The sequence below is a fragment of the Cryptotermes secundus genome, unplaced genomic scaffold, assembly GCF_002891405.2.
Source record: "Cryptotermes secundus unplaced genomic scaffold, Csec_1.0 scaffold582, whole genome shotgun sequence".
Lineage (NCBI taxonomy): Eukaryota > Metazoa > Arthropoda > Insecta > Blattodea > Kalotermitidae > Cryptotermes > Cryptotermes secundus.
The window spans coordinates 703,857-717,199 of NW_019724752.1; the positions used below are offsets into that span (position 1 = coordinate 703,857).

The 13,343-nt window shown below is 40.9% G+C and overlaps 1 protein-coding gene across 12 annotated transcripts in view; it reads right to left on the bottom strand.

Annotated features, from left to right (window-relative positions):
* LOC111862903 (serine/threonine-protein kinase MARK2) overlaps window positions 1–13,343 on the bottom strand; it is a 290,458-nt gene that overhangs the window by 71,639 nt on the left and 205,476 nt on the right. For all 12 annotated transcript variants that reach the window (XM_023848731.2, XM_023848720.2, XM_023848725.2 and 9 more), the window contains 4 exons: window positions 13,041–13,097; window positions 10,294–10,429; window positions 5,143–5,363; window positions 3,213–3,312 (listed from right to left, as the gene is read on the bottom strand). In XM_023848731.2, the coding sequence (XP_023704499.1) occupies window positions 3,213–3,312; window positions 5,143–5,363; window positions 10,294–10,429; window positions 13,041–13,097 (514 nt within the window). The remainder of the gene's footprint in view (window positions 1–3,212; window positions 3,313–5,142; window positions 5,364–10,293; window positions 10,430–13,040; window positions 13,098–13,343) is intronic.

Sequence of the window (13,343 nt, forward strand, 5' to 3'; positions counted from 1 at the left end):
TACTTTGAAGAGTGGACTAGGCGCTGGCATCCTTGCATAGCTTCCCAAGGGGAGTACTTTGAAGAGTGGACTAGGCGCTGGCATCCTTGCATAGCTTCCCAAGGGGAGTACTTTGAAGAGTGGACTAGGCGCTGGCATCCTTGCATAGCTTCCCAAGAGGAGTACTTTGAAGGGTGGACTAGGCACTGGCATCCTTGCATAGCTTCCCAAGGGAAGTACTTTGAAGGAGACCACAATAATATTCAGCAATGAGTTATGTAGCACTTTTACCGGGATGAGTTCGCAAACTTTACTGTCAGACCATATATCTTGCTAACAAAGCGACTGCAACCATTATTTACAGGAACAATTCTTTTTGCCTCTAAGTGTAGAACATAATGCTTGGATCTAGGGTCTGAAATAAAGATTCAGCCTGAAGAGTCTGTCTAAAACATCCTTCAGGGTATGTCACACCTTGAACAGGTAACCTGATGGAAAATTAGTCTGTGTTCAACATCTCAGGTATGGTGATTCTGGTTTTAAAATACAATCTACCAACTTTGCATTGATGATCTGATGATGATGCATTCCCAAAGATGTTTCAGAGTTTATTGATCAGTTTACATTACTGGTGCTGGCTTAAATTTGGGATATGCTCTGCAGATATATATATATACAGTGGTTGAGTAGAACAGGAGAAAGAGGAGACTAGCGACCCGCAGCTGGGTGAAAAGAGAGAGAAAGATGAGGTCCAAGAATCGCCTAAGAAAGTGTAATGGTAATCCGACACCAGGCGGCTCTTTGTGATATTACTAAAATGTATATAACTGTATACTGATTGTTTATACTAATATAGGGTAGCATAGGGTGAGGATGTGGGTTTCTGTTGTTGTGATTTCCTCCCTTACCACATTTCGCACCTGCGCCCTCCTGACAAGCCCCATGAACTGTGTGCCCCTAGCCAATGAAGCAAGGATCGAGGAAGTAATTTACCAGTTTCCTTAGCCCACCCCCTGTGACTGCAGTACAGAAGGTGACAGTGGGATGCCTCCACGCCCCCCATCACCACGACTTAACAGGTGGCATAACATGCTCAGTTCAAATCTTGGGCCAGAGCACCAGCTATTCTGACTGCTCCTTCCATCTTCAGGGCAGAATGAATAAGAGACTGTTACTTGTTCATGCTAAGAAGAACGGAGGAACATGCCAAATATTGTCAGGCAAAGGCTGCTGTCTCAACAAGGATCTGATCCAGATATTTTCCAAATGAAAGTCAGTTGCATTTCTGTTGAGCTACCTTGATCAACATCAACATTTCATTACAGTATATTCCTGATTATTCAAACTAATGATGTGAGAAAGACGCATGAATAATAGAAGAAAAAAACATACAAACTAATGGTAATCTTCAGATGTGACTGGGAGACCATGGCGATTGTTAAATATACAAATTTGGAAATGTATAAAAAGCATCCAACATTTACCTAAGAAATGCAGACTTCCAAAAACAGTGTAAAAGGTTAAAAGGTAAAGTTCTCGATGTGCTCAATTAGTTAAGCAGTATGCCATGAAGACATATGGGGGAGTGGAGGTATAGCTCCATCTATGTTGATCTAGCCACTAGATGGAGGTGAGTGGTCAGTTTCACATCCTGGCTGCTTTATCCCTGGGGAAGGAGCCCCCGGTACCCATAGGAAGGAGGCTGGTTGGCCCCAGAGCTGGTCTGGATGCTGTGGAACACAGAAAAATCTTTCACTGCCGACAATTGAATCTCGGCCATCCAGGCCATAGCCTGCCACTATACTGACTGAGCTACCCCAACTACATGGAAACAGTGTACTGAAAGCAAAATGCATTCTTCGTGCTCATAAATATTTAGCTAATTAAGGTCAAGATAAAATACAGAAATGGGTGCACATCTTCATGTAAAGTGATTGTTGAAACTGTCGTACCTGAATGAAAGGTGATATGGTTTGACAATTTTGCAAAGAAATTCCCCACTACCAAATTTCATAAAAAATCTAGTTGTTAAGAGGACCTTACACAATCAATAACAATGTCATTACCTCCAAAAGTCTTCCTTCATTACTTTTCAACCTTACACGATCATTAGAAATGACATTATTTGCTTCAGAACCACTCAACTTACCAAGCGGGAAGCACATTTATTTTGTGTCAGTTTTCTTGATTATTATAATGGATCCTTGCAGAGAAGCGTGTACTGACATAATTTTAGCATTAAGCACCATACGAAATGTTCAGCACTGATGACGGATGAACAACTGGTTACAGAAACATTGAAAGTGTTCCCATGTTATTCTGCTAAAAGAAATTTGTGTGACAGAATCAGAGGATTACAGAAACTATTTCCGTTGCATGAAGGAACATTTTATAAGTTGACTTGAAAGGATTCTGACAATGGTGTATACTGTACAGAATTATTAGGCTTATTTTGGACTCTATCCATCATCTGGTATATATAAGAAAAAAAACCACAACGTTTCAGAGACTGGATCTATCTCCGTCCTCAGGTGGATGGGGAAGGATAGAACTACTCAGTTGGGCCCGTTAGAAAGAGCTAGTCTCAATCACTGGACCAGTGGTCGAACAATTTTGGATAAGGAAGGACTCTAATATGAGGGAGAGTGCAATGTATACATTCAGCAGTTTGTACCAGGCTATATTCCTTTCTGTCTTTGGTAGGGTTCCCCAGTTCCGTAAGGCTTCATATTTCTCTATGAAGTTTTGAAGAACTTCACCCTCTTCTGTATTCACCTCACTTGTAGGGGATTCAGTGATGGAGAACTCACTTTCATTGTCCATGTCTATTTACTGTCATGCTGACTCCACAAAGTGAACTGAGTAGTGAAGGAGTAATGGTGTGCACACTCCACACAGTCATTACTAATGACAGTATCCCATCAGTTGCCAGTAATGATGCCTCGAAATCAGAGAATCCAGGTTCGCATCATTACTGACCATCATTCCACTTTCATCAGCCTTACACGATCATTCTGATAAGGTAATGACATTATTACTGATCATGTAAGGTCTGGTTTACACATGCATCCAGACAAATCAGCTAAGTTAACTGAAAGAGGGGCTTTGTGCAGTTGCAAACATGCCTATGAAGGCATACAGATAAGCTGCAAAGCTGATCAACCAAGCACAGGTAATCAGGAAAATACTGCATACATGTTTCATTGAAAAAACAAAGGGAACTAAATGCATACCTATCCTCTTCAGGTCCTTATAGTCTGGTTCAGGTTCCACATATGGTTTCAACTCATCCTCTTCGTAGCCCATGTTCATCCACCTGTCTTTCATTATATTCTGAAAGAAAGTTCTTTAATGATAAGACTCTACATAACCAAATGTGCAGGGTGTTCAGAAAGTCACTTCAAGGTTTCAGAGGCTATGTTCTCTCAACAATTACATATATTAAAGAAACAATTCACTGAAACGAAGTTTAACTCAAAAAGTCAGTACATTCACATATGTGCACCTTCTGTAGCAACAAGTATCTAGCTGACATCTGACTTCAGCTAATACATGCCCTGGCAACTTTGCACTTACTGTTCCCATCAAATGAAGTGATGCACTGCTTTATTTCTAGTTGAGCAGCTGATAGGTAAACTCATACACCACACTTCTAACATAACTCCACAAGAAAAAGTCATGGAGCACTGAATATGTATGACAGTTAGGGAAATATGGCTGCCTGAAAACTTATAGTGACTTTTAGACATCCTACATTAAATATAGCACAACAGTAATCACAGCCAAAATGTGGCAGTTACATTCCACAACTTACAAAACCATAGAAGGAATACCTGGTCTTATGAGAAGCTTGGAGTTTAAAAAACTGCAGTTATCATTAACATCTCCTTCAGTAAATGCATATCATTGTATATATAGAACATCCCAGGGGGGAAAGGTCAATATTCTGGAATGTCACAGTACTGGTCATTTTAAGAAAAAAAATGTATGTGTGTCCTATTCTGAACAGTTTCCAAGATAGAGGTATTTCACTGTACACTGTACTGATTCCTAGGTTGTCCTAGTTACTACACTGACTGTAGCTGTCCCAGTTGACACATGAAACTACTCCGTTATATAGGAAAGGCACTAAACAAGTCACAAATTGAAGTAAAACAGCCGTAATGGATGTAAGAGGTTTTCTATGTGTATCACTAGATAGCAGCACCATCAAGCTTCGTGACAGTCTAGGTAGCAGATGCGACTACGCATGTTCACAGGCTGGTTTTGGTAGTCAAAATGGCAATAGTGCCTGAGGAGTATAATACTGAAGAGCATCATTCCATTGTGTGTTTTCTGTGGGCAAAAGGACTCAATGCAAAGGATTTTCATAAAGAAATGTTTCCTGTTTACAGTGGAAAGCGTTCATCATGTAAAGCAGTTCACAACTGGGTTAAGAAATTCCCCCAAGGACGTTTGAAAGTAGGAGACGATGACCGACCGGGTGCAGAAGTGGCTGAGACAACAGTAAAAATACTTCCATGCTGCAGGTTCCAACACACCAGTATAAAAAGTTGGAACAAGTGCAACAATGCTGGTGGAAGATATGTCAAGAAATAAATGTTTCTTCCAGGTTTCAATATCACATGTTTTACATTTTATATCCATTTGTGACCTAGATACTGACTCTACCTCATACTAACAATAAGTCAAGTACAATGTACGCTCATTAAAGGTAACCTTTTGAATATGTTTCAAGTTTAACTGGAAAACAATTTTTTGTGGTATCCTGGACAGAACACAAAAGTTTGAAAAATGAATGGTTTAATGTGGACTGATGGTAATTTGTGTTCTCTCATCAGAGAATTTGAAGATCCTCCTCTGGGATGTGATGCTGAGAAGCCTGGAAGATTAATCACCACTGTTTTGGTAGAACTTTCCTTCTTTCATTTACAGGGTACACCTGATGACAGTGGGAGCAGATGACTTGTAAATATTGATCTGATCTACTAGACTACACTGCATCACATCCCAAAAACCGTAGCCCTTCATGGCAATTCGTTAGTTGCTGCATTTTTCTTCTTTAGAATTTAAATATCCTTCATAATCCAGCCAGGAGTTATACTTATATCTCTCAAGACACAGACAAGTTAATTTACATCAGAACAGCAAGAATGACTTTACCTCCAAGGACGCCCTTTTCGCTGGGTTTAATACTAAAAATTTCTTAAGGAGGTTTTCACAGTCCGTTGACATATAGAATGGTATCCGATATTTCCCGCGCAGTACTCTTTCCCTGAGTTCCCTAAGCGTGGAGCCGTCAAATGGCAATGATCCACTCACTAGCGTGTATAAGATCACCCCCAGTGACCACACATCCACCTCTGGGCCATCATACTTTTTCCCTGCAAAATATCACACAAAATACAATTAATGTTTTCATCAACAAAAAGTAACCTACATGGATAAAGTTCTGAACTAGAGCACATCAATTCTCAGTTACCTGCTTCAATCTCCCTAAACAGGAGTGGAACTTATAAATTCTGACATTTTCTAGAATTTAAACACATCCTATCCATACAGCTCAATGCATCTGATGTGGGAGAACTACTTAGGGCTGACAATTGAGGCTGCCTTGTCAAGAAGTTTCTAAGATGTAACACTGTGTAGTCTGGTAGAGATCTACCAGTGGTTTGAAGAAACCTATTTCCTTCATCTTCAGGTTAGAAGAAAGTCCCAATCATGGAGGCAGCAAGTTCATCCAAAAAGTTATCTTTGAGACAACATGGTTCCTAAAAACCAGGAAGCCATCATCTGAATTTAAAATTGGGTAACCAAATGCCTGGTTAATTTAAAGACAATTTAATATTTCTGTATCAAACTGGATTTTTATAGAAATGATACATGGCTAACGTGATGACTATAAAATCAAGATTTGATCAGAGGAGATGGGATTACAAAGAGGCTACATCCTATTTTCATTCAGAGCAGTTCCTCACTCCATCAAGGATACATAACTAACTACAACAGTTACATATATACATCTACCCTTATATATATATATATGTGTGTGTGTGTGTTTAAAAAAACCCAGAAGCAAAAGCGTAACAAATACCAGAACATGTGGTGACATTTTTGCATGGTCCCTTGCACGGTAATGACTTAATAAACACGTTTCTGTGGGAACATATACAAATGCACCAACTGACAGCACTGTTAGAGGAGTTGTTTTATATGTGGTCCATGCCAACACTATATAAGGAAAATCAATGGGATTCTTAAGTCAGCCGAGAACGTGAGGCAGTTGCCGTCAACGAGCAATTGCCAGGGGAAGCCAGAAGGAAAGAGACCTCCAGGAAGGCCAAGATACAGGTGGGTGGATAATATGAAAATGGATCTTACAGAGACAGGATGAGATGGTATGGACTGGACTGATCTGGGTCAGGACAGGGACCAGTGGAGGGCTCCTGTGAACAAGGTAATGAGTTCCTGAGTGCCTGCATAACTGGCAGGTTCTCAAGAGGGCCTCAGCTCCATGAATCCAAGAAGTTACTTGGCAGCTTCTCAAGAGGGTCTCAGCTCCATGAAGTTAGTTATCTGGACTGTACAGCATAAAATGGTAGGATGACAAATGATGAATTGGAAGGGATTTGAAAGGAAGAAACCATATTATGAAAAAACCTCAATCAGGAGAGCCACTGACCTGGTTACAAACCAAACCAAGAACCTCAAGAATGCAAGTCCAAACTGTTACTGCTACGCTAGCCTGTTCAACTGTACCAGCATATTTATGCATACACAGACAGTTCATATTTGACAGAATATTCACTGCTTCTCATGAACTATGATGAAAATGTTGTCGAAGTCACTAAGAGAGTAAAGCTGCCATGTTTAATCAAATTTTTGGTGGACGACGACTTGAAAGCAACCAGCATGAAGGCTAAGAGAATACGAGGTGCTATCCGAAAGTTCCTGGAATGTCATTGTTGGAACTGCCTCAGTGAAAGATGAGAAGGGAGACCAAAGTCACACTTCTGAAAGCTTATTGCATCAGTTTGCCATTTGACACTGCACTGTGAACATGCACTGTTTTTACACTAGTGCTTCTTCAAATTCATGTTTTGTTTTGTCTGTGATGGATGGCAAAGTCGAGCAACATGTCAGCATCAAGTTTTGTGTGAAGCTCGGTAAATACGCTACTGAAACCTTTGAAATGCTTTGTGAGGCTTTTGGAGAACATTCTTTAAGCTAGACAGCAGTTTCTGAATCGCATTCACATTTCAAGGCTTGTTGAATGTCAGCTAAAGATGAAAAAAGTTCAGGCTGACCAAGCACCAGCAAAATGGCCGAAACTGTTGAAAAAATTCCATAACTCATCATGAAGACTGTTTGCTGAACAATCCATCAGCTTGCAGACACCGCTGGGATCAGTTATGGAGTTTGCCAGGAGATCGTAACAAAAATTTGAACAGGCACAGCACCAGCATGCAGTTTGTTCCCCAACTCTTGATAGATGATCAAATCAGCGGTGTGTAAATGTGTGCCTTGAGCTACGAGAAGTCTAATGAGGACCCAGCTTGTATCTCTAGGATCATAACAGGCGACGAAAGTAGGATTTACGATTATAACCCAGAAACAAAACAACAGCTGTCGCAGTGGAAGAGCCCCCAATCACCATGAGCAAAGAAGGCGCAGCAGGTCCAGAGTTCAACAAAGAGCATGCACATTTTATTTTTTTGGCATGAAGGGGATTGTTCACCGGGACTCTCTTCCTCCAAAACACTACAATCAACTCTGACTTTTACTGTGACCTTTGAGAGGCTCAAGAGAAAATGTGTGATGAAAAAGACCAGAACTCTGGCGCAACAACAAATGGCTCCTTCATTATGACAACGCGCCTGCCCACACGTCCCTGAAAACCATAGAGTCTGAAACTAACAACAACATGGTTATCATTCTCCATCCTCCCTACTAACTGGAGTCAGCACCTTATGATTCTGCTTTGTTTCCCAAATTGAAAACGAAATTGAAGGGATGATATTTTGAAACAGTGTCTGACATTCAAAAGGACTAGACAGCATTAAGGGAAATGACTTCCACAGCACTTCTGAATTGTGGAAAACACAATGGAATCACTATATATAAGGGGCAGTCAAATGAAAACGGGTCACCATGCATAACTCACATGGCGCGCAAGTTGGTAACACTGGAATTTGCTTACAGTACAAACATCTGGTGGGGACTCGGGTAAACACAGTGACAGTGTGCTCTTGCACACTAGTCGTTCGTTTATTGTGCTGGAAGTAAGGTTAGTGCTACATGTGGTCGTCCAACATCATTAATGGAGGCGGGTAAAGAACAGCAGCGAAGTGTAGTGCACTTTTTGACTACTGAAGGAGTAGGACGAAGACGAGAAATTCGTCGTCACATATCTATTGTTTAGGGTGAACGCAGCATGTCAAGTTCACGTGCGCTGATGTGGCATGGAATAAGAGATTCCGAGAGGGACTTGTGTCACTGCAAGATGATGCTCGCCCAGGACAGGCTCGTGGTGTCATCACTCCTGATGTTATTGCTGCACCGGATGGTCATATCCAGGCAAACTGACGGATCACTGTGGAAGAAATTAGTCTTGTATGCTTTTCTGTCCCATATTGCTACTGGGGACAAAACTTAGTGCCAGCATTTTGAACCCGAGAGCAAGCGGCAGAGCCAATAGTGGAAACACATGAATCCTCCCCCATCGAAGAAATCCAAAGCCATAGACACAAGTTCCAGTAAAGTGATGACATTCTTCAACTGCAAGGGACCTCTGCTTGTCAAATTTCTCGAGCATGGGGCCACAATCAGTGCACAGCGCTATGAAGACACTTTGCAGAAACTGAGACATGCCATCGAACTGCATTACCCTTCTTCATGACAATGTGTACCCCCACACTGCCAACTCTGTGAGGATTACGCTATAGACATTTGGTTGGGCAGTGCTTCAACATCCCCCTTACAGCCCAGATCTCTCCCCATGTGATTTTCACATTTTCGGAGACCAGATGAGACACATTTGTGGACATCAGTTTGCACTGGACGAAGATGTGTGTGGCTGGGTAAAGATGTGGTTCTGTAGATAGCCCACATGCTTTTTCAAGGATGGGATAGAAAGTCTTATCTCCCAGCGTGAAAAATGTATTAACAGTTCTGGAGATTACTTTTGAGGTGAGAAACGTTCTTTAATATGTTTTGGCTTCTGACCTGTTTTCATTCGACTGCCCCTCATATGTTCAAAAGGTGACTATTTTGAAGGAGATGGCTGCCAAAATTGAGTCAGTTAAGCCGGAATTTCTTTGCTGACCTAGCCTATGAACTTTCCGCTAGCACCTCGTAACTGTGGGAAGCTGCATTGTCAAAATTAAAGGTGCACAAGTGCATCATGGACAGCCTAACACAGTGGACATTTCCCCACAGCCACAAACACCAGTCAATTCTGTGATTTTAATTGCCAGCTGCCACTGTCAGTAACTCAAGAATATGTAACACTGAGCAACTCGATAATGAACAATGAACGCAGGAAAATTTGGAAGTAAACAGTAAAGCGAAAGGTAATGTTATCTCTGCACTTAATTAATTAAACACTATGCCATGAAGGTGTACAGGGGAGTGGATTCACATTTTCTTGACCTCTGCACTAGCCGAAGGTGAGTGGTCAGCTTCACTCCCTGGCCGCTTTACCACTGGGGAAAGCCCCCAGTACCCACTGGAAAGGAGGTTGGGTGGACCCCAGAGACAGTCTGGATGACATGAAGAACAGAAAATTCTTGACTCTACCAGGACTCAAACACCAACCCTTCAGTCATCCGATCTGTAGCCAGTCACTATACCGACTATGCTACCAGAATTAAAAACGTGTACCTCTCAAATACAGGTAAGAAGCATTACCACTTGTTCCAGCGGTGAACAGATTATTCTGAATAACTGCAACATTTCTACAAATGAAATCTTACAAGTGAATATGAGTGTCAGCAGTGTAGAAGCATTCATGATCACCTTCACTCTCAAAATGTGGGCACAAGACAGGTTCCAAAGAAGTTAGGTCAAATGTCAACCACTCCTGAGGGTGAATTTGGGACAAACCACAAAATGCCCTTGAGATTTGCAAAACATGACAGATCATATAACGCTTCAGTGGAGACAATGANGCCTCCATCTTCAAGGTTGAACATTATACAGTGGATGCAGGACATTCCTCCAAAATGGTGATACTTACCTACACAAAACATGAAAGCCAACTCAAAAGACAATAATCGTCATACAGCTTTATGAAATGTCCGTTTGCATACTAACCTTGGAATAACTCTGGTGCAGCATACGGTGGGCTGCCACAGAATGTGTCTAATTTGTTACCAGGTGTAAATTCGTTACTGAACCCAAAGTCAGCTATTTTGATATTCATCTCACTGTCCAGCAGCAAATTCTCTGCCTGCAACATTAAATTAAAAATGAAAACACAGCCATCCATGTGCCTGAAAACAAAGGAGGAGAAAGTGGGACAATAAGCAGGAAATACCCTTCAGTATAACACAACCACCACAAAAGACATACAAGTAAATTTATTCACTATGAATTCGGTTTCTGTACATGAAACAGATATAACAGGGCCGTCCCTGAAGATCTAGACTACACAGTGCTGAACAGTATAATAAATGAATGACAAACTGGAAAAGATTTGGAAAGAAGTGCTCATGGTCTAATCAAGAACTATTTTGGCATTTTCCTGGAGGGACTGAGGAAGCCCATACAAATTTGTCAAGATAGCTGGTGCTCTAACTCACATTCAAATGAGCACATCTCAAAACAGAAGTCTAGAGCATTACAAAAAGTTCAGTGCAAACATATAAAACAAAAATTTTATAAAGGTTAGAAAAAAGCAGAATGTTATGACATTCCTGCATAAATACTAGACAGAAGTTGCAAGCAAACAATTCATTATAAAAGCTCCTGCGAACACGTGATGGCAACATAGAAATCGACAATGCTGCTTAATAATTTGAACTGTTCATTCTAAATTAAAAAGCATGTGAGGAAATTTCAGAAAAAAAAAGGTCAATATAACACATGTACCACACTTTAAATTACACACAAAACTTGAGTTTGTATACGATATCAAACGAGCCTTCGGAGTGAAGGAGAGACCATATTCTGTAATGAATAGGTAATTTTTGCATGCTGGAAACAACGGTTACAGTCAGCAGCCAATAAGACTGGCTCAGTCTACACGCGATAAAACAGCCACAGCTGAAGTTATCAGATCAATGTGCATCACTTACTACAGGGCTTCCATCTACAAATGGCATCAAGTGTGGTACACTGAAGCTGAGAAGAAAGGATACACTTTCATACTGTCTACATGTGTTGTCAAGTGAAGGTAATATGATAAGCATTATGGGTTTCTCTGTGCAAGTGCATTTATCCCCAAGCAGCCATGGTCATTCTAACAGGTAGTTTTGTAGTGAGGCATCACAGTCAAAGAATTAACATATATGAGGAGAACCCACACTGCTGGTACATGCAACAGGAAACAAAACCACATAAGGATATGTGCAGATGGTAGACATGTGCAAGTCTCTAATATTTTAAGTAAAATCAACAAAAGAAAGTTGATCTCAATTAAAACATTGATTTGTTACTCTCCAACTTCAGGAATGTTTATACGAGGCTTGGAACTTTAATAGTGGCAACTATTTATTTACAACTTATAGAAAATACATGCATGTTTCGAAGTTTTACCATCCTTCAATGTAGTCACCAGCATTGTGTACAACCTATTGCCAGCGATGTGGAAGTCGTAAGTTACCTTTAGCCATGCCTGTAGTGTTGATAGTTCAAATGGAGCGGTCTACTGCTTGAAGAATCTCTGGAACAGTTCTGAAGCGAATGCCACGAAGTGGTTCCTTTATCTTAGGAATCAAGTCGAAGTCAAAATGGCTTCAATCCGTGGAGTATGGCGGATGGTACAGCACTTCCCAGCCCCACTGATCAAATAAATCAGCCACAGCTTGCCATTTCTGCATTTCCGTCAAATCATGCGGAACCCATCGTGATGCAATTTTTCTCTTGCCCAGGCGTTCCTTCAGAATGTGAAGCACAGCCGTATGCGCTAATCCTGTCTCTCGGGCCAGCTCACAAATCGCATGGCATCGATCACTCTCCCGTAACGCGGAAAGAGCATACACTTCTTCACTGACACTAGGACGACCTGGCTGACGCACGCCTGCCACATTTTGGTGTCCCTCGTTGAAGGCTCTTACCCACCTTGCCACTGTTCTGTAAGGCAATGCAGATTTCCCGCAAGCCTCTTGAAGACCTTGATGACACTGTTGTGCTGTACGGCCTCTGGCACATTCAGTCTTAACCAACTCCGTTGTTACTGCTTTTCTAAAACATCGTGACAACACTACATTAGACCGCCAGCTAACACGAGGCTCTGTTCTTCTCGTCACTGTGCATGTGCGTGATGTGGGAAGGGAGAGTCCATTTGCTCTGAGGTAAGGTAGGTATGTAACTAACGTGTGGTATGTGACATTATTTGGTTCCGTTGCATGGCGTCTCTACAGCAGTGTTGCCACTATTAAAGTACCAACCCTCATAGATAATTGCTTTTGCTTTAAGCAGTAGCACAGAAATTGCAAGATCCATCAGAATAATAATGGTTGGCAACACTGGCACAATTCAACTCATCAACAAAATCTCTCTTCTCCTTTTAGCCCATAGTGAAAATGGCCATGGACACAGAAATGATTTCTATATAAATGATTCACAAAAATGTTTAGTTGAAAAGGAGCGGATGTCCAAAGGTAAAAAATAGTGCTTGCAGTGAACAAACTGGCCTAATAGAGAAAATACTTGTTCACCACTTGATGCTCAAAAGGTTTCGTAATTCGTGTCTCGATCTCAATTTGAGAAGGAAAAAACCATTCTTGCACATGCCTCTAAAATGGGCGTATTGGAGACAGGGGAAAAGCATTTTAATTTCTGAGCTTTCTATGTTAAAAAGACTCTGTAGTAATTTCATGACTGAAGTGAAAATTTACCTTCAAGTCTCGATGAATGATTTTCTTTTGATGGCAATACTGTACTGCGGAAACAATCTGAAAAAAAAAAAAAAACTTTCTTTTAATATCAGCTTCACAGAATACATGATAACTTTCATGCTGCAAAATGAAATTATGAAGTAAAAGGTTCTAAACTCAAACCTATAAATAAATTCCTTGTACATTAGATTATCTGTGGTAACTCAGCACCTATACTTACCATACTTCTTTACATACAGGTGTCTAGATGAAAGGTACCCAAAATAAAAAAAAAATTATATCCTGGAAACTAATTTTCATATA